We start from the raw sequence: 21,739 nt of genomic DNA, 5'->3' as shown, positions 1-21,739 counted from the left end.
TCCCACAACAACGTAGTGGCACAAAGTAGTCTTCAACAGCAGTCAGAAACTCCAGGCTAGTGATACATTATATTTACAGCGACCTCTCATTCATGCTCGTATAAATGTTTTTTATATCCTTTTAAAGTGTTGTTTAAAATCGTAATTATAACCTGAGGTGCGCTGCAAATGTGGTCACAGTAATAGTTAGTTGGTGACGGAGTTTTAAGTGGAAGCCAGGCTGTAACTCATAATAAATTTAGACAGATATTTAGGGGAGCTTGACTTACTGCCCAGTGACCAATAGAGAACATGTTGAGGTCGCAAGAAGTGACCGACCAGTCGTCATTAATACCAGATGCTTAAAATGAAAGACTATTTTTATACATGATAGATGGAAACTACAGTATACTAAACTCTATTATAGAAGACTATTTATTCAATGTTGTGATTACAGCAAAAACAACGAATGGTTACGTAAACACCTCAATATCTGTAAAAATAAATTGCCAACTCCTGACTTGTGCTACCAACATTATTCTTTAATTGTGCCAAGTTTATTCTATCAGTAATTTAGAGGCCATTTTCATTTTAGACTATTCGTCTAGGAAGAAAGTCGGTTATGAGGATCAAATAAATGTCTTGAAGAGCTTAACTATTAAACATTGTTTCATATAGTTATCACATGACTTTACACATTTTGTCAAAGCGAACCACTCCTGCAAACTTGAGATGCCAATCTTAGCCAATCAGGGTGGAATATGAAAAATCAGACAGATTCTTCATGATCACATTATAGATAATGTGTATCGATTTGCGTGATGTTTTGACAAAATCTGTAGTAGTAATGTAAAAAGAAATGTGCAAAAATCGGCCTCCTGGTGGTGCTATAACACGCTGATCTGAAACATTTTGGGTAGTAGAGTTTATGTCTATGGGTCCAACGGTGCTGGAGATAAGCTGTTCACGCACGCACGTACGCACGCACACGTACGCACGCACACGGACGCACGCATGCACGGACGGACAGGGGACAAAACAGTCTCGGCCACGCCTTCGGTCTGGCGGAGACAAGGACCGTCTGTTAACAGAGTGTTAATCTATCCCTTTGTAACTCTGAGATGATGGATCCATTTGGATTTGGTCACATTTGCACATTCTCAAGAGTTAAACGAACACTCTGGATTTTACTTTGCAAGGTGAACTAACAAAGGTGAACTTTGAACGGTGCTCTACTGCAGTGGTTCTCAACCTGGGGGTCAGGACCACCAGGGGGGTCCCCAAATTATTTTGGGGGGTCCCTAGATGATTAACTTATTATGCAACATTGTTTTCGTCCTCAAAAGTAAACAAACCAACATATAGTTTAAGTGTATATGGGGTATGTGCACATTTCTAAAGTAACAATCTAAGGACTTTTTAATACCTCTAAAATGATAAATTAAACATTGGCCAAATTGTCAAATATTAGAGGCAGAAATTGTGAAAATAGCCGATCTACATGCTATTTTCACAATAGAACCGTAGTATACAAAATGCAATGCCTTAACTCTTAGTGCTCGTAGGGTGAGGGGGTCCCCAGTTAAAATATGATTATTTTGGGGGTCCCCAGTTAAAATATGATTATTTTGGGGGTCACAGCCTGAAACGGTTGAGAACCACTGCTCTACTGTACGTGACTGTGAGACAAAGAGGAGAGGATGGTGAAACGGAGGAGAAATACTTGGCAGGGAGATGCCCTGCCAAGTTCCTCTGCAATGAAGTGTCTGGAGGCAAAACACCAGAAACTGCAGACAATTACACTAAAGGCTCCACGGAGGGACCACATAATCCTCTGCAAAGTGAATATATTATGCACAAGTTCGTTGCAACGCTCTAAGGGTCGTTGCAAAGTTTCACTAGTGTGGGTGGAGAAAGTGATCGAGCGACACTCGCCGCTCCCTCAATAACCCAACGTTTAAGCATGTTTAAGCGCAACACCCCCAGAATAGGGATGCCAGGATTCGTGTGCTTAAGTACACTTGAGCAAGGCACTTAACCCACAACTATACCAGTGGAGCTGGTTAGTGGCCGCGTGGTGCGGCACGGCACAGTTTGTTTTTCTGAAGTGGAAAATGACCAACAACTACTTATAGTAATGCAGGATAGCCTATAGTACAGTATGGACGGGTTTCTTGTTTACAAACATTGAGACTAAATGCACAGGTGACTGTATCATGTAATCAATTCCTACCAATCCCCAAACCTGTTGTTTTGGGGAGCGCTGGTTTCATTGGCTAATTTTGGTACTGACCCTGCGCACGCATCTAGTTCTTATCAGTGTAACGTGGACCAGAAACCCGTCCATATAGCCTACGATGTGTGAATCCTCTTCTTTATACTGCTATTGTGCATGTAAAAACGAAAACTCTTTTCTTATGGAAAACAACATTTGTTGTACTGGTAATTCTTTTAATTAGTCACAGCAGACGTTCACCCATAGAGCATTTTCTTATCAGGTTATTTAAAAAATAGATATATATCGTTTTGATTAATGATCATGATATACAGTATTTCTTTTTTTAATGAGCGTCCCTGAATATTTTATTCATAATGTAAAAACACGTTACATAATCTATCACAAACCTTACCAGGGTAAAACAGATTAGAACACAGGGGAAACAGAGCCTATACGGTCGGTGCTGGGGTGGGAGGGGGGGGGGGGGGGGGTCCTCAAGCCCGTCGGGCCCCAACGGGAGTTGATTAGGCCCGGGCCAAAGTTTGTATTAATAGATCAGGTTGGGGTCAGCCACGGACTCATTGAACTTCTTTCTTTTCATTGACAATGAAAGGAGGGAAGTTCAATGAGTCCGAATTATGGTCGTACAGTACAGTAACTCTCATCTTGTCTCTGAAGCCTGGTGAGTTGGGAGAGAGAATGTGTAGAGGGATGCAATTATCTTTCTTCCCAGCACTCTCAACGCCAAATAAACAGTGAACGAGGCCCATGCAATAAATGTACGCATAGAATGGATAATTATGTTTTGGGATATAACCCTCACATCAAAGTAAGTAAGTAGGATCTCCATTCTCCAATCACATATATAGTATTATGCAGACTGTTAAATGACAGTCAATGAATTCTAACCCTTTTATATTGTATATGAGCAAAATAAAAATCTTTTTAAGCCTGTGATCATGCTGAAAACCGAATAAACAAATATAAGTAAGTCAATCTTTATTTACTTATTTGCTTCTGGATCGATCATGTTACTGGCCTTATTCTTTACTACTAGCACAGCTATTCTCACTATCAAATAGTGCTCAAGTAGTTAATTCATTTGTGTCTCATTGTGTCTCAGCTGAAAACATTTGGGAACCAATGGATTAAATTGAATCAGTGTCAGGTCTTGGGTTAGACTCAGTTGCAGTGTGTGACAGGCTAGCAAGAGGAGCAACAGTGGAATGTGGCGAGCTTAAATAAACCACCAAACTGGTCTGCTGATTGACACGTCACACTTACATAACTAACATAGTGGGGCACGTGCATGTGTGAACCTCTTCGGTATATATATCCGCCTGAACTAGCTCACATAATAAGTGTGTGCTCAGCGAACCTATACCCTGGATAAATAAAGGTTAAACGGAAGAATTTAAATGAGATTGTACAGTGACATTTCATGTCTCCCTCTCCTCCCACCTCGGCACTGCCAATAGTTCTGTGCCCATGGCTTAAAGGGGATTCCTGACATTTTTATTTTTTTTAACAATATATTTATTGAGTTTTCTTTTTTTTTTTTTACAGAGAACATCAAACATATTTTTTTACAAACATAAAACAAAAACAAAAACAATCCCGTAACAAAACCACAACACAATATAAAGAAAAACAACACAATTACAAAAAAAAAACAATAATAACAATTTACATATTTTCTTTTGACATACAGAGCACACATACCGGTACCAACAACACCCAGATTCCCATGCCACAAGGCCGTATAATTGACTGCAGAGGGAAAACGTCTACCCCACTCCCGGTTCCTCCATCAAATGCGAAAGATCGTTGCCCTTGACATAATGAATAAAATTCCCCCATATTTTCTCAAATAACTCTTGTTTGTTTTTGAGAGTGTATGTGATTCTTTCCAAGGGAAGGCACAAAGATAGTTCCCTAAACCACTGAGCGATGCTGGGTTTCCCTGTCTTTTTCCATGAAAGGGCGATAACCCTTTTGGCTTACTGAAAATATTTTTGAATAATAATTAAAAAACAAAAATGTAGGAAACAAAAAACGAAAGGACCCATAAACAAATCTGTCCGCAACCCACAAATGCGTCCCGACCCAGTGTTTGGGATCCAGTGATCTTGATTGATTCTATGCCATCTGCAGGTATACTGACCTGAGCAACCTGGCACTTCATCTCTGCCCACTTGACCTCCCAGGCGGCCTTGTCATTGGCATAGGACTGCTGAAGCTGGCACCGCCTGGTCTCCTCCTCCCTCAGCTCCATGCGGAACTCCTCCAGGAGGCCCCGGAGGGCCTGCAGCATGCGGCGGTTCTCCCCGAGCTGCAGAGGAGAGAGAGAGGTCAGACCAGACTGCCAGGACCCACATGCAACTGGAACAGCTTGGTCAGGTTCAGCACATGGGCGCGTGCACATGGGCGCGTGCACAATGGACATGGGCGCGTGCACGCATCCGCCTGGGTGACGGCAGACTGCTGGGTGAGCGCTGGCGCTTTGGCATGGGATCAACTTTGACCCAAAAAAAATGCACAGACCTGGTTGGTTGTTTGAGTTGCCCAAAATGTGGCCATATTTTCCCAAATATGGAGATGACTGACATATGACATCATAGATGTCTGACGTCATGAGACTGACATCAGAGATCTAGGCTATATCCATATATGGGCATAAAAGGGACAAAGACGTGTATTGATGACATCAGGGATCTCATGTCATCAAGACATCAGATCACGCTTCAGCGTAACATGAGTCGTCACGCCTTGTGACTGATGCACGCACACACAGGAGCAGCAGGTTTTTTAGTAAATGCGACCTATGGTCGCAACAAAATGTAACCTTAAAGGGGAAGACCACCCATTTTCAATATTGAACTATGTCATTAATATACCTTAGAGGAGTACTGTGGAAATTAAAAAAAAGTTCCCCCTCTTCTGTGTTGCCTAGAACTGGAGGATTGATTTTGGGGTTTGTATTGCAAATTACAACTTGATGACATCACACATTGTACTTTACAATACAAACCCCAAAATCAATCCTCCAGTTCCAGGCAACACAGAAGAGGGGGAACTTTTTTTTTATTTCCACACAACTCCTCTAAGGTATATTAATGACATAGTTCAATATTGAAAATGGGTGGTCTTCCCCTTTAACGTTGATATCCAACATAGTTTTGTGTACTTTTTTATGATTTTTTTAAATGTTTATTTTATCTCAAAGTGAAATATCCCTTTAACTCTGAAGAAAAAGAAAAAAGAAACCTGCACACTCATCGGCTCCAAAGCAATATATTAAGGTAACAGTTTTGGACAAGGTTTCCACAAAGACGAAATGATTATGAAAACCTTTTTCGTCAGATCATCAATCTGACTGTACATTGGAGTTGTGGGCAAATAATTATAATCGAAGATATCTAAATACATGACAAAGAAGAAGCACTTAGGGCTGCCAAATAATGCATTCAAGCTTTCTTTTGTTTAACCCCGTTTTGCACAGAGTCTAAGTCTAAGTAGACCAAGTAGACCATGATGATGGCATAGAATTTGTTTGTGGATGAATTCAAACTGTGACATAATATTATCCCACTAGCTGTTGAATACAAACACTGTACTGAATGGCCAATGGGAGAACACTGCCTCCTTTGTCCTCTGTATAGCTACAGTGTACAGTGATCCCCTGCTTTTTGTGTGAAGAACAGCATAACATACATCAATATGAATGTATCGTGAGTGAAGGAATCGCTGCCTTCACGGTGCAATAATCTAGGTCGTCATTCTGATTTGCATTCTAGGCCAAACAGCACTAATGAAACCTTACTTTGTGCTCGATAACAATAATAAGCATGTAAATGAACGGATGCTTTTAAATTGTTTCATGTGAAAACCTTAAATATTCAAATCCAAATGGCAGCATGCCTACCATATTATCCAACACTGCTATGTATCTGGGAACATACGATAAGAACTTTGCGGAAAACGTTGCACCTTCATACTTCAACCTTTTTCTAAGGGTAGCGAGTGCAAAGCGTTTCGTCTTGTTTAGTTTTATGCCAGCTTTACGCCAAACGACTTTACAAGCAATTTGACTAGATCATTTTGTAACATATTAACTCATTTCCCGCGATCCCGAAGGAGCCCGAAGATTTAATTAGCTTTAATCATTATGAAACGATTAAAAGTATGGTCGCTGTATATAGCCACTTCGGAGACTTTAGGCCCGCCCCCTAACTGTATCCGGTCGTATTTCCTGTTTAGACCGGATCTAGGTTTCCATATCCGGTCTGAGAGCCAATCGCAGCTGCCGTCCCATAGGTTTGTGTTGTAAACAGAGGAAGGAGCTGCACGCGTTTTTTTTATTTGATAGCTGTTTGATTCTTGTGCCCGCCTGGCATATGATCCGTGCACATATCGTCTGCTATGTGCGCGAACGTGCCCACGTGTTACCATAGCGCACAGCTGGCTGTTTCCAACGTTTTCTTATGTAAATACTGGCGGATTCAGCAGGATACTGCCTGGCAACGGATTTGTCTATTCCAATGGATTTTTTTTTATTCGAAAGCTGTCATCTTGTCTACCGGTCTACTACATGAGTCGCGCACAGATCATGCACTATGCGTGCACGTGCCCACGTTAAAAGGTAAGGACAATTTGGCAGCTGCTTAGTACAGCTATGTTTAAAATGGCAGCAAAATTGTTAACAACACAAGTCTTATATGGGGGTCCCTGGTACAAATATTTTCAGAAGGTGTATTACGTATACATTTGGGGGTCCTTGACACTGCACCAGAGGACTGTCCTTGAACAGTGGTCCATTAGTACTGCGGGTCATCACTAATGTCCAGACCGGGTGGGGGGAGTGAAGCGTGAACGCTACCTGTCTCTGGTGCTGCAGTCGTTCTGGGGACGGCAGCAGGACCACGGGCACCGGCTCACAGATGTCGCCGGGGGTCTGCGGGGTGCACAGTCTGTCTTCTCGCTCCGGCTCCCCTTCCACCGGATCCATTATTGACCCCAGCTCTGGAATACCCTCCAGCTTCTCCAACTGCGAAAAAAAAAAAAAAAAAAAAACTCAAGACCTTGACGCACATGGCCACTTTGGTTTGTCTAGTTTAGCTGCACCACAACTATGTTGGATTGAATTGATTGAATTGAATGCATTTATTGTTATTGTACAATGTACAAGGACATGTAATGCGCTCCCCTACAACACAACAATAAGATTGAGTAAAGGTGAGGCCTAAGACTGAGAGGTTGGGGGTTCGATTCCCTGGCTGGGTCAAACGAAAGACTATAAAAACGGCACCCAATGCCTCCCTGCTTGGCACTCAGCATCAAGTGTTGCATTGAGGGTAAGTCCCTGTGACATATAGCATCATGTACATCAAACCGCATCACGCTACAGAAACAGGAGATAGGCTCCTGCCCTATGAGCCTCTTGTCTCAAGGCTTACTTATAAAGACAGCAGTAAAAGCACCAGCAACGATCAATAAGATATTTAAAGCTACATTCCGAAGCGTTATGCCTGTTGTCTCTCCCCCTCTCCTGGCAGTTTGGACAATGCCGGTTTGGAGTGACTGCGGCGCCTCTACTGTAGTCCAAAGCGAAACATTCCTGCCCTACCCAACATCAGTGTCTACATGTCTCAATGGAAGAGCATGGAGACCACCTCCAACCACTGCATATGTACTAGTCATATTAACGTACTCTTTTTTCTTTTTTTCTTTTTTTTTCTTTTTTTTTTACAAAGTATGAAAAGTCCCGGATTGCTGCTTTAATGGTTGCTTATCACAGGACAGGACATAATGACAATCATTAAACTAATTGAATAGATTCAAAGCATCTGTCACTCAACAGAGGGATGAAGAAAAATCCATGAACTGTACATCATCCGCGTATGAAACGCTCAGGATTTAATGGACTCTCTGGCCAGTAAAGGGGGGGGGGGGGGGGTGCATCAATGTATCAAACAAACAATAAAACAAACACACACGCAGTCACTCGATCACCTAGGAAACCAATTAGCCAAACAATCAAGTCCTGTAATGCTACATATTTTTAAATGTGTGTGTGTGTGTGTGTGTGTGTGTGTGTGTGTGTGTGTGTGTGTGTGTGTGTGTGTGTGTGTGTGTGTGTGTGTGTGTGTGTGTGTGCACATGCGTGCGTGCGTGCATGCTCAGAGCCAGGTGCAGCAGGTTTTCTCCTAATCATTTTGCTCCTAAAGACAGACTTGATTCTTTCCACTTCATAAGCTGTGTCAGATATCTCTCTCTCTCTCTCTCTCTCTCTCTCTCTCTCTCTCTCAATCCTGCTCATCTTTTCCACAGGATGTCTCATCCTTTGTACTGCTGAATAAAGCAGACAAAATCAAATCATGTGGATCTCAGGATTCACATGGGAACGTTGACACATGGGAACGTGCCTCCAATGTGAATCTCGATATTCACGTGGCCAGCCTGTTACGGCACCACATTTGGGCAAGGCTCCATCCAGCCTTTGGGCCCTGTGTCCACCAAATGTTTTTTTTTCTTTTTTTTTTCCTCAGGGCAGCGCACTTTTTAATTGTTTTTAACAGTCTGCCCCAGTGAGTGATGCTTATCGGTCAAACAGACACCTTTATTATGCTTTAACTCTGAAAACCATATTTCTGTAAATGTCCTTGCTTGCATCCCAGCATACTAACAGTTTGAACCCTGCACAGAGACTACACGCTGAGAAATGTCTCCTCCTGTAAGCTGACCATCTGGCATTATGTCTACCATAATCTTTGATAAACGCAGATTGTTTTGGACTTTGGGTCAATGCGATCTGTGTTGAACGGCCGATCCTGAGGAAGCTTGCCCAAGCCAAGGCTGTCCTGCCGGAGATATGCTGCCATGGGCGCCAAAACAACCCTGCTATCTCTGTGTGAACATCTTCTCGTGTTGAAATTGTTGTCTTTCTGTTTTATTATGTTCCCTGGGCTCCAGGCCGTCAGAGAAAATATTGTCATCAAGTCGTTGTTTGACGAAAGCATCTCTAATAATATTTTTTTATCCTCCATCAGACGCGGTTTTGTAACTCCCAGCAACATGGTGTGGCGCTGGGCATTTACCTTGCGTTTGACCCAATTGTAATTCGACAGACCCAATTACTGAATGTGTAGTGTGTGTGTGTGTGTGTGTGTGTGTGTGTGTGTGTGTGTGTGTGTGTGTGTGTGTGAGTTTGTCTAGCTATACTTATGGGGACTAAAAGCATGTTCACACAGTCACCTGCAGGGGACCTCTGACAGTGTGGGGACAAAATAGTACTGTAGGTCCCCACAACGGTTAGGGTTAGGTTTAGGTTTAGGGTTAGGGTTAGGGTTAAGGTTAGGGTTAGGGGTTAGGTTTAGGGATAGAGGTTAGGGTAAGGCCACAGGACTTGCATAAAAATGAATGGAAGTCTATGTAATGTCCTTACAAATGATGTGTATATATAGGTATATAGTGTGTGTGCGTGTGCGTGTGCGCGCGCACGCACGCGTGTGTGCGTGTCTTCCTGTCCAGCTCACCTCTGGGTGTGGCGACGGCGGCGTCTCGTCGGCGGTGTCTTGGCGGCGGCCCAGCCTCCAGTGCATGAGGATCCAGCGCAGCTTCATGTAGCAGACCACGGTGTTGTGCCTGAACAGTCGCACCTCCTGCTGCAGCTGGGACCTCTCCTGGGCCCAGGGGGGGGCCTCGGGGGCCCCCTGCAGGCCCTGCAGCTCAAGGGCCCCGCGCCGCGCCTCCAACCTCAGACGCTCATCCTCCTGAAGGAACATGGTTGTTGTTATCAGTTCAGGAAAGCATGGTTGGTATAACAATGTGTCTGTCGCGATGCGACCCATTGTGAGCTTGTACCGTACATCTGCTAGATCTGCTTTTGAACGTTGGGACATTCTGCACAATGAGCACTTACCATAGCACTGGCCTACCCTCAATGACCATACATGACAGCTAGAGAGCATTCTTAGGTTTTATACTGATTAGGTGCTTGGTCTACCTGCGTTATTCCACTTGAATGATGTTTCTATGCAATTGATGTTGATGTATTGATGTATTAACTTGTTTATTGTACTGATGTATTACCTTGCTTATTGTAAGTCGCTCTGGGTTAAGAGCGTCTGCTAAATGCCTGTAAACTGTAAACTGTTTTACTTTTGGTACTTTAAGTATATTTTGATATCTGGTCTGGTGGTGATGCCAACCTCCTGGTGGCCCCCAAGACAAGGCCACGAACCTGGGGTGACGGGGGCCTTCTCAAGTGGCAGCCCCAACGGAACTCACTCCCAGCCCCCCCACCCTCACCTTGTTTAAAACCATTTAGGCCTGAACACATTATGACGCAATATTTTATGCTTTAAATATAAAAAAAATAGCAGATATACAAGCTCACAGCGCGGCACTCATCTGCTATTTTTGAAAAATCGTGAAAATTAGAATTTTGACCCGATTCTATAAGTGTCTTTTGAATCCTTCTAAGATTTTTGGAAAAAACCTATGTTTCTATGTCAGCAATCTGGCCAGCCATCGTCAATGAAAAGGTCCTTTTCACTTAACTGGAGCTCAGTTAGTCTGTTGTGAAGGACCTGCAAAATGATATTAATTTGGCCACGGACCCCCATTTCAAAATATCTAGTTCCAGGGACCACCCAGAAGCAAAATTTGAGTTACAAACGTTCGCTTTGAAAATACATATATTCAAAGATTTGCACACTTTCACGACTTTTTCAAAAATAGCAGATCTACAAGCTTGCAGCGCGGCACTCGGTGCCGCGCTGTGAGCTTGTATATCTGCTATTTTTCACTGGTTAAAGCATTCAATAATTCTAGGCCTAAATGGGTTAAAACCACCCTCAAACCCACCCCTTCTTTTTCTTTTAACTACTTATTTTTCTTACAAAGTTGTTTTTGTTTTGTGAAGGAACTTTGAGTATCTAGAAAAGTGCTACATAAATTATGTGGCACTGTAGACTGTAGAGTATTATTGTTTTGAACTTTTAACCACTTAAACCATCTAACTATTCTCAAAACAGACAAGAGTTACAACTGTATTTGGAACGCTTTGTCTGCACCAAATCGTTTCTTATCATAATATGAGGGATTTGTCAGGGGTAAAAAGATAAAAGAAATCTCAAGAAAGTACAGTATTGTGTAAAATTACCTCAATCAGAAAAGTGAAATAAACCACCAGAGAAAGTACTAGGCTTATGTATGAAATAATGAACCAAATGAAATGAAAACTAAGGACATTTTCTCAATTATTTTTGTTATAGTTAGTTCTGTAAACACACAATACGGTTTCACTTTTAGTTTTTTGTTATCTATGTGTGTGTGTGTGTGTGTGTGTGTGTGTGTGTGTGTGTGTGTGTGTGTGTGTGTGTGTGTGTGTGTGTGTGTGTGTGTGTGTGTGTGTGTGTGTGTGTGTGTGTGTGTCCCAGTTTTCGTTACTTCATTAGTTTTTGTGCTTACAGTACTACCAGCAACATACCCAGTTGGTAACAAAGGAACATTTCAAAATGTGCTAAATTGCTTGGGAGCTGTGTTATCTGTGAAAGGACATCTGAAAGAACATCTGACCAATGACAGTGGAGCTTTACTGTACCTGGGATAAAGAACCAATAGCCTCCCTCTCCTCCTGAGCCAATCGTAGCCTCCGCTCGTGATCCAGACGGAACTGGATCTCTGAACCAGACGTATCCCGGAGCTGAACCCACAACCACAAGACAGCGCGATAGCACAGTTACTCACATTCACATTTCTTTGCAAATGTCCATTTAAACCAGCCATGATGTGTTGTTGAATAATGTAACGGTCAAAAGTAAAACACATGTGCCAGCACTTTTATTATCTCCTGTGAAATTCCTTAGCAACGCCAGACTTTTAGAGTGAAAGTTGAAAAACCAACATCACTCGCAAGATCTGGTCTCCTCACGAGAACAGATTCATACATACACAAAGGACTTTAAATGCACCCCGGTTCCGTCAGACTAATTAGTTTGATATTCAGCTACATCAAAGCTTCCCGATTCAACCAAACACTATATAATTCATGCTGCGCTGGCAGCCATTTTCCGGAATACCAATAGACGGTGGGGTTAATACAGTATCTCATAGAATAGTTAAGCTCAGCTGAGCAGGCTTATAACCCCCAAGGTGCCATTATAATGGGATGGGGAATGTACTGAATTAAGGCTGAGCGAATTAATGACGGAGCATCATATAGGTTAGCAGTTTTATTTGCTGAATGTTGGAGATAGAAACAGCGACACAGGCAGGTGCAATTTTCTACTTGACTTCTTTTTCAACACTTGCTGAAAAAAATGCCTATGGTGCTTTGAAACTAGAAAAGAGGTTGAGGGTCATCTGTAAGTCAGACACCTTGGACAATACCAAAAACACCTCACCTCCCTCATTTACAATTCATAATTACAGCCTGAAAATAGCTAGTCTTTTTTTATATGCTTCCAACTCTGGCACTAGGCTACAGTATGGACTTACGGTAAACAGAGCACAGTGCTCAACATGCACAGTCTGCCCCAGGTTCATCTCTCTCTCATCCCAATCTCAACCACATAGGACAGCACAATATACAGTACTGTAGCTTTAATCCTCCTAGTCAAATAGGCTATATAGCGCAGTATAGCTCTAAACCTACTAGTCACATAGGGCAGAGTACAGCTCTAATCCTGCAAGTCACAAGTTCTGAACCTGCAAGTCACACAGACCTACACACTGTAGAGCCCTAACCTTGCTAGTCACATAGGCCTACAGCACCGTATAGCTCTGAACCTGTTAGTCACAGAGACGTACAGCACAGTAGAGCTCTAACCCTGTTAGTCACAGAGACGTAAAGCACAGTAGAGCTCTAACCCTGCTAGTCACACAGAGACGTACAGCACAGTAGAGCTCTAACCCTGCTAGTCACACAGAGACGTACAGCACTGTAGAGCTCTAACCCTGCTAGTCACACAGAGACGTACAGCACTGTAGAGCTCTAACCCTGCTAGTCACACAGACCTACAGCACAGTATCAACCTGTTTCCGCGAGAATTTCCTGTAGCATTATCTGCGGGACACTTCCGGTTAACAGCAGACATACAAGCTCACGTCGCGTCGCAGATGCAACCATTGTGAGCTTGTAGATCACACTCGGCTGCGGCGCCGGAAGCTGCCGTACGCCTTCTGCGCAATGTACGATGGGATGTTGGAAAGTTATGGATACTGTAGCTCTAAACCTGCTAGTCATATAGGCCTACAGCACAGTAGAGCTCTAATCCTGCTAGTCACATAGGCCTACAGCACAGTAGAGCTCTAATCCTGCTAGTCACATAGGCCTACAGCACAGTAGAGCTCTAATCCTGCTAGTCACATAGTCATGCTAGTCACTGTACATAGCCGTACAGCCCTATATAGTAGCTCCAATCCAGCTAGGCATACAGTATACTGCAGCTCTAATCCTTTCCCATTCATTCACTTGCACCTGACAGATTATATATCCTCTTATAGCACGAGGGGAGGTGGTGGGGAGGTCTGGATCTCACATCCACTCCTGCCCGGACAATATTATATAACAGTGTGCAATTTCTCTATGAAAGCGAGTATGATGCAGCGAGGGACCATAGCCTGCAGCGTGCTCTGTGACTTTAAGCTTGTTTATTGACCAGCAGGGGCGTCATACCAAATTCTGGGCCCTGGGTACAAGGATTCACTGGGGGCCCCCCATTAATGTTAACTATTGAAAAATAGCAGACATACAAGCTCACAGCACGGCACCGAGTGCCGCGCTGCACGCTTGTAGATCTGCTATTTTTGAAAAAAATTGTGCAAGAAACCTATGTTTCCATGTCAGTGGTGCTCAAACTTTTTCATGTGAAGGACCCCCAAAATGATATGTATTTGGCCACGGACCCCCATCTCAAAATATTTAGTTCCAGGGACCCCCCCAGAAGCCAAATTTGAGTTACAAATGTTCGCTTAAAAAAACATGTATTCAAAGATTTGCACACATTTTCACGACTTTTCAAAAATAGCAGATCTACAAGCTCGCAGCGCGGCACTCGGTGCCGCGCTGTGAGCTGGTATATCTGCTATTTTTCAATAGCTAAAGTTACTAGGGCCCCTCCACCTTGGGCCCTAGTAACTCAGTCCCACTTTCCCCCCCCTTGTGACGCCCCTGTTGACTAGCACAGTCGTTGATGGATCGCGATGGATCCAATACGATGCTGGCAATAAAACGCTGACACCAGTCATGGCTCATCACTTTCTCCCGAGCACATTTTACTAAATGAAATGGACATTCTAAAGAAGAAATGGAAAGAAAAATGTGTCAGTGTCAGTGACTTCAAAATGTTAGGGATTCAAAGTGTAGTAACGGCTGATGATTTTACTTGCAGTACTTTCATATTTTTTCCATTCATGTCATTCAGTAGTAATCATTTTGGCACAACGTAATTCATGCTGAATATTCATTTTGTCAAAAACAAGTAAGCTAAAGTTCATGACATGATGAATTGAATCAGTGAACACATTTTCATATACAAGTGTATTTCATAGTGGATATTAATGGCCATTATGGGCTAGCCGCTATGTTGATTAAGGTGATTCCAGAGGATTTGCTGAGTCAAATCACACCACAGTGGGGCATGTGGCAGTGAGCTGATGTCAGAAAGCATTAATGTGCAGTATGCACTGTGCGGACTCACTTAATAGACTACAGTATGTGCACACATAAGCACAAATATTCATGTCAATACAGCAGTGCATGGTCGCTGTGTCATGTCATTTTAGAGAACAACTTCTTGCACAATAGACATGAATATGTCTGGAAATGACTTTATTTGCTACTGTATTCCCATTATAGAACTAGTAAACACATACTAGCAAGTTTGAACACTCAAGTAAGTAACAGCCTACTGCTACCACCAACAACACAAAATGTCCAGTGACAAATGGCACAAATAATAATAATAATAATAATAACAATAATAATATAAAATAAAACGATAAGAACATGCTAAATCAAATCAAAGGACTTGAAAGCAAACACCAGTGGCTTAGGGAAGTGAAGATTTAGTGAGAAAACAAAGTGGAGTGTGAATGAAGTGAGAACTTCTCCAGTATCTGAGTCAGTGGTTCTCAAAGTGGGGCCCGGGGACCCCCAGCAAAAGTAGTTAATACATTATCACAATCATTTTAACCGCTTTATCCATTCATATGTTGGCTATTTGAAAATAGAAGATTTACAGGCTCACAGCGCATCACCTTGTGCAATGCTGAGAGCTTGTACATCTGCTATTTTTGAATTCTAAATGTTAAAATGTTTGGAAGGGTTTGAATAATAAAAAGGTTTAACATACATTTTCTTTTCTGGGGATCCCTGGCAAAATAGTAAATACCTATTCAGATGGAGGTCCGCGGCCAAATACATAACAATTTGACATGAAAACATTTGAGAACCACTGCTTTAAGTGACCGTGGCTGGAGTGTCACTAGACCTGAGGCCTTCTTTAAAGCTAGAGTTTAGGTGCTAAACTACTGCACTTGTCCCCTTGCCCTCCAGAATCCATGCATGCAGATTCCTAAACAAACCGATGATTGTGCATCGATGATTGGCTGACGATTACATAAGTCTCGTTTATTTCCCATCGAGTTGTTGAGTAATCTGACCAATTTTGTTTCATCACGAGCAAATGAATAAAACTTACATAACACTTCAGGAAGGCAATGCTGGGATTATTAAATGATGTGTACGGTTCCCTCTACGTTTGATGTATATTATGGCAATAGATCAACTCTAAACTTTTTACATAACAGGCTTTGTGTTTGTGGCAGAGCCAGTGTCAGCTCTGTCCCACAGGGGAGAAGGAGGGGGTGGGGGGAGGGAGGGAGGGAGAGAGGGAGGGAGGGAGGGAGGGAGGGAGGAGGCACTGACCTCTGCTCTTAAAGCCAGGGGCCTGTGGTACCTAGTGAGTCCCGGGGCTCCCCTGCTCTGGGCCTGACCCCCGCCTTGGCTGTGAGTCGGGGGCTCCACACTTCGCTCCTGTCCTAGACGCCACTCCAGCTCATCCCTCTGACTGGTGGACTGTGAGTGTGAGGTAGGTGGGGTGGGTGGGTGGGGTTGGGTGGGTGCGGTTGAGGTGGTGGTGGGGTCAGGGGTTAGAGGGTGGGTCAGAAGGGATGATGGGGGAGGGGAGGGGGTGTATGAGTTACAAAGTGGTGGGTGGATGATGATGATGGCGGTGTCAGGGAAGAGGTGGGGAGAGCATGAAGCGGATCGTTGACATGAACACACATAAGACAAACAAACTAGAGAGGGAGGGTCCGGGGGTGGGGTCAGGGGTGGTGGTTAGTGGGGATCGGGGTTATGAGCAAAGAAGGCAAGCAAAAAACTAAAAATAAATATGGGTAAAAAGAATTTGCAAGAATATGCAAGCAGAGATGGAGAAGTAAAACGAAACAAAACAAAAAAATCAACCAATAAAGAAGCGTGGCGAGTGAGAGAGAGAGAGACAGAAAACGAGCTAGAAAATGAAGAAGAGTGCAAAGAGGAAGACCAACTTAAAGACGACGGCGTATGAGAGAGATGAGAAGAGGACGAGGATGAGGATGAACAAAATCATGGGCTGAAACATCTGGAGGGGAGGACACCACAGCGAGGAACAAAGGAGAGGGAGTCGAAGGGGAAGGGGAGGAAAAGAATGCAAAACACTGGTTATGAAGCGCATGCAATGAGGGATACATGAGTTCCAAACCAACAGCTGAGAGAGACCACGGCAGACTGCAGAGCGGCAGCTAGCTAGCTACAGTATAGCACGCTGACAAAAGGTTCCTTTTAATAGCATGCCCGTGAACAGCCGCGCGTGCACTAGAAAGGTTGAAGCGTGAGCTCGCGTCTTAGACCCTATGTGGAAATGACACACACATTTGTGTTATTCAAAACAATATGGTACTTTAAATCAACTGCGGGGGCGTGTTTGAGGTTTCACTTGTGAAACTCGACGTTATTCTACAACAATTTGTCTAAGCCAAATGACTAAGCACACCAAGGCTGCAAAAGTGTAATCTGTTTGTATACGGAGGTTAGCTTAAACGTTTGCCCCTTCCACCCAACTCCGCCCAGCAAAAACCAGGGAGTCTCGTTGGTGTGAAGCAAAAATGAAGAAAACAACAAATAAAAAATACAAGTGATTGGATATAGAATGAACATGGAAGCAGCTTCAATCTACGGTAAAAGTAAGCACTTAAATTAACAATGTGAAAAGCTGGGTTGTTTTCTTTCTTCCATCCAACAGTTTGGTTCTTTACGAAAACACAAAAATGACACCAAAGACATTTTCAGCCCAGCCATGCGAAAAATTAGATCATGAACTTGTAACCCCCGGTGTGTTGACAAGCTGACTCGCACTGTACAAAGCAGCAGATTGAGTCTAGGCAGAGACTCGCACTGTACAAAGCATGAGCTTGAGTCTAAGCAGAGAATCAATCTGTACCAAGCAGTGTGTTGAGTCTGAGCAGCAGAGGGAGAAAACAGAATGCTGGCAGACAGACAGCAAGGTTCTTCCACAGGCAAGGCAACACATACTAAGATTAGGTATTCACTGGTTTACAGTTCGTCTTCTGAACTGAGCAGAGGTTATTTTAGACAGCAGCACAGCACACACATCTTTTCGTGGATCGTCTCCGTGGCAACGCCATCGAGCAACCAATTCTTTTTTTTCCACACACGCACATGCTGATGTGTTGGACAAACGTAGCAGCAGCGACAACATTTGTCATGTCGTCATGAGGCATCAGGGCGTAGCAGGGGTCATATGGAGATATACTGAGGTTATTTATAGCATGCCACACTGACCAACGCTGTAGTAAAAAAAAAAAAAAGAAGAAGCTTTTAGTCAAACCAAATGGAAGAATCTGCCTTAATCCCTTGTGCTCTCCCATAACTCCTTCCCAGCACCCTCCCGAGCACTTCCCCTATAGGGCCGTCATGGCTGACTCAAAGCAGGGCTGGGTTACAGATGCTATGCAACAGGGTGGAGGAGGCAGGCAGGGCTGCTGGCTATGTGGGTGACTGCATGGGGATGCGGATGTGGATGCGAGTGCGGCGACAAGCCATGGCGGTGGGGGTGGGGGTGGTGGATCAGGGAGGGGGCGGTGGGGGTGCCAGGGTGGCTGAGCTGGGTGGCTTGTGGTGGGGCAGGGCGCTGCTGTGTCACCCCGCATCAGTAATGGAGGTCCGACGCGCAGACAGAGGCACCTTGTCGCCTTTTTGCTCGTTTGGATTTATCATATCAGTACACACAGCATTTGAGCCTAATGTGTTTGTTCAGATAGGAACACAAAGTACTAACGTGTTTCACAGGGCGCTATTAGCAGCTTCAATGTCTTCTTTCTTCGGGATCAAAGCTGTGACCTTTAAATTTATGGGAGGCTGCATCTCTGACCGCTAAAGCCACCCTGAGTTGTCTCAGCTCCCAATGCTCAGTGCTGCCACTGCCTTTAATTATAGCTCCTTATTTGCATGCCTTGCTGCGTCAGCTTCAACATTAACATGTAATATCCCTAAAATGATCTATTAATGACTGCTCCCTTGGGTGTGTTCAAATAAACAGGGCTTTAGCAACGACCCGCTGGTTCTATAAGGCTCTATAAATCTGGGCTCTTCCCGTGGATCAATGTGGCTTTGAATGAGCAACCAGACAGTTGCTTTTATGCCATGAAGACCGTCTTCACTTGATTTTTTCAAGACTTCTCTAGTGTCCTTCTCCTTTCTAGGTTGTGATACAAAACAGCCAGGGGGGATGCTTTGTTGAAGTTGGTGAACGGCTGAACGCTAATCAATATTACAATGCATGCCTTTAAAAGATCACACTTTTTGCTCCGGCCATGAGAAAAGCTAGGGTATTGACTTATTCATCCTGGCTAACTGCCATACTGCCGTACTCCTCCCTTATTGATACGCAATTACGCATATATATTTGAATATGTATATATATTTTGTTTTGCAAAAGAAATAAGCAGAGAAAGGCAACGTCCAAACGTAGCAGGTAGTGTCAACATACACAGGGGGAACAGTGGCCTGGACGATAGGTCACAGGTGGGCTATTTGTGGCACTTACCTGGAAGTCCGTCACCAGGTCCCTCCCAAGGGTGCCTATGGGTGAATCGCGGGACATGGAGGTGACCGTGGACAAGAAGCTGCTGGATTCAGTAAGGTTGGGCATGGGGGACAGGTCCTCCACCCTGTCCCTCATCCCATCGCCCAGGTGGTCAACCTTCTCCATGAAGATGTGCAGCTCGGTACGGAAGGCCTTCATGCGAGTGTTGATGGTGTCCAGGACCTGGGGGTCCCCTTTGGAGCCCGAGCCTCCCTCCAGGACGTCCCCGGTGGTCACCAGCAGACGGCCCTCGAAGATCAGACTGTCGGTGTCCGTGATCAGACGGTCCACCGTCTTCCCCAGCCTCTCCGCTTCCCTTTTCACGTTGGTGAGCGACTCGCGGTCCTCCCTCCTGCGATTGGCCAGGTCGCCGGCGCCGAGCTCGCTGCCCTCGGAGGGCTTGATGCTGCCGAACCCTGAGGTGGTGGCCGTCTTCTCGAACAGGTCCTCCGAGTCGCTCTCGCCCCCGATGGGTCCCTCCCGCTTGGGCTGGAGGAGGAGGAGTCGGCTTGCCTCCTCGTCCTCCGCCGCCTCCCCCCGGCGGCCTGTGTCGCTCTCCGCGTCGCTGTCGCGGGGGCTGCCCGTGCGCAGGCCCAGGTGGGCGGCCAAGTCGCACCGCTGGACGTTGGACAGCAGGACGCGGTTCTCGTACTGCAGCTTCATCACCTTGCCGCTGAGCTCGTTGATCTGCATCCGGGCGGCCTTCAGCTCCTCCATCATCAGGCTGCCGGCAGCCGACCCGTTGCCGTTCCCCCCGTTACTGGGCTTGTACAGGACACCTTCCCCGCCCCCTTCCTCGCCGGCCGACCCGGAAGCCCCGCCGCCGGCGCTGCTCGGGCCGAACTTGAAGCGGTTGAGCTCGGAGGTCAGCTGCTTGTTGTGGTCCTCGATCTCCGAGATGGAGCGCCGTAGAAGCTCCGCCTCCTCCTCCACGAACTGGAGGTGGCGCCGCAGCTCGCCGGCCGACTCCAGCGCGTCGCCGCCGTAGGGCGACGAGGGCATGCTGGAGAAGGGCTCGCGCCCGAAGCAGTCCCTCTCGTACTGGCAGCGAATGTCCTCGTTCTCCGCCCGCAGGCTGCGGTTCTCCACCTCCAGCTCCACGATCTTCCTGCCCAGGATGTTGGCCTCCTCCTCCACCAGTTTGAGGCGCAGCCGCAGCTCGGCCTCCCGCGTGCTGTGAGGGCCGCCGCCCGCACACTCGGCCAGGGGCAGCGGGCTGTCCACGTCCCCGTACACCGACTTGTACTTCTGAAGCTCCTGCTCCAGCTCGTCCTTCTCGCGTCCCAGCTTGGCCATCTTCTTCCTCATCAGGGTGGACTCCTCCTTGGCAAACTGGAGCTGGCACCTGAGGTCTGCGCTGTCCTCCTGATAAGACAAGACAAGACAAGAGAAGACAAGACAAGACAAGACAAGACAAGACAAGACAAGACAAGACAAGACAAGACAAGACAAGACAAGACAAGACAAGACAAGACAAAGACAAGACAAAGACAAAGACAAGACAAGAGAGAGTTGGAGGCGAGGAGAGTAATGCCAGTCTTGCATCAAACAACCTTTCAAGCAATTTCACTGTTTTGCGGACACATTTCCTATGTCTGAAAACAATCATGAAGAGTTTTTCTAGAATTGTGGCGTGCATTCCATCATCTTGATCGTTTGGTGTAAGCTGGTCATAAAACACTCTACCTAAAAGTCTGAGTCTTAAGTCAACATTTCTCTCCTCTAGTGTCTAGACTCTAGACCCTCTGAAAAAAGATGTTTAATATTATCAGAAATCTTTACTCTTGTCTCATGGTCATGTGCAATCGAAACTTTTGTTTTCTGCTCCATTATTCAGAAGTTTTTCTTCCTGTAATGTCCACCAGGAGCAAGATGATGGGAAATAATCTCAAAAAGAATTTAGTTGTATTCTTGCATAGTGACCCTGCGAGATAACTCTGTAACTTCAAACACTCACCGAGTGAGTGTCAAAATTGTAAAAGTATTTTAAAAGTCTTCTAGTATGGTAGATGTCAGAGGGTGTCAGACTTTAGTCTTGTCAGTGTCTTCTCAAAGTCTTAAAAAAAAGTCTTCTAGTATATAGCAGGCATTAAGGGATTCTATATGTGATCACGACCTCTCGTTAACCGACTAATTAATCACTAGGAGGAGGAGGAGGAGGAGACAATCAATGGTAGCTTGAATGTTAATCTCTCACCTGAGACGTGGACTTCTTGTCCTTGAATGTTTCCCTGCTTGCTCTTCTTCTCAGTGCAGTCTGTGAAGAGACATGAAAGAGAATGAGAGGTGAGCACAGAACCACAACCATGACAGAGAGTGAAGGGTGAGCGCTGTGCACAGAAATATAATTCAGATGAAACTCAGCCGCTTGTGACAAGTTCTG

General features: G+C 44.9%; 1 protein-coding gene across 1 annotated transcript in view; it reads right to left on the bottom strand.

Moving 5' to 3' along the window:
* Positions 1-21,739, bottom strand: part of mtcl1 (microtubule crosslinking factor 1) — a gene marked incomplete at both ends in the record, with an annotated part of 104,113 nt that overhangs the window by 21,040 nt on the left and 61,334 nt on the right. The window contains 7 exons of the mRNA XM_080725523.1: positions 4,362-4,529; positions 7,077-7,244; positions 9,733-9,969; positions 11,805-11,906; positions 16,134-16,283; positions 19,318-20,721; positions 21,554-21,613. Of these exons, the coding sequence (XP_080581649.1) occupies positions 4,362-4,529; positions 7,077-7,244; positions 9,733-9,969; positions 11,805-11,906; positions 16,134-16,283; positions 19,318-20,721; positions 21,554-21,613 (2,289 nt within the window). The remainder of the gene's footprint in view (positions 1-4,361; positions 4,530-7,076; positions 7,245-9,732; positions 9,970-11,804; positions 11,907-16,133; positions 16,284-19,317; positions 20,722-21,553; positions 21,614-21,739) is intronic.

This window comes from Nannobrachium achirus (genome assembly GCF_963921795.1).
Source record: "Nannobrachium achirus genome assembly, chromosome: 5".
NCBI lineage: Eukaryota > Metazoa > Chordata > Actinopteri > Myctophiformes > Myctophidae > Nannobrachium > Nannobrachium achirus.
This window is presented reverse-complemented; position numbering and strand designations above follow the sequence as displayed.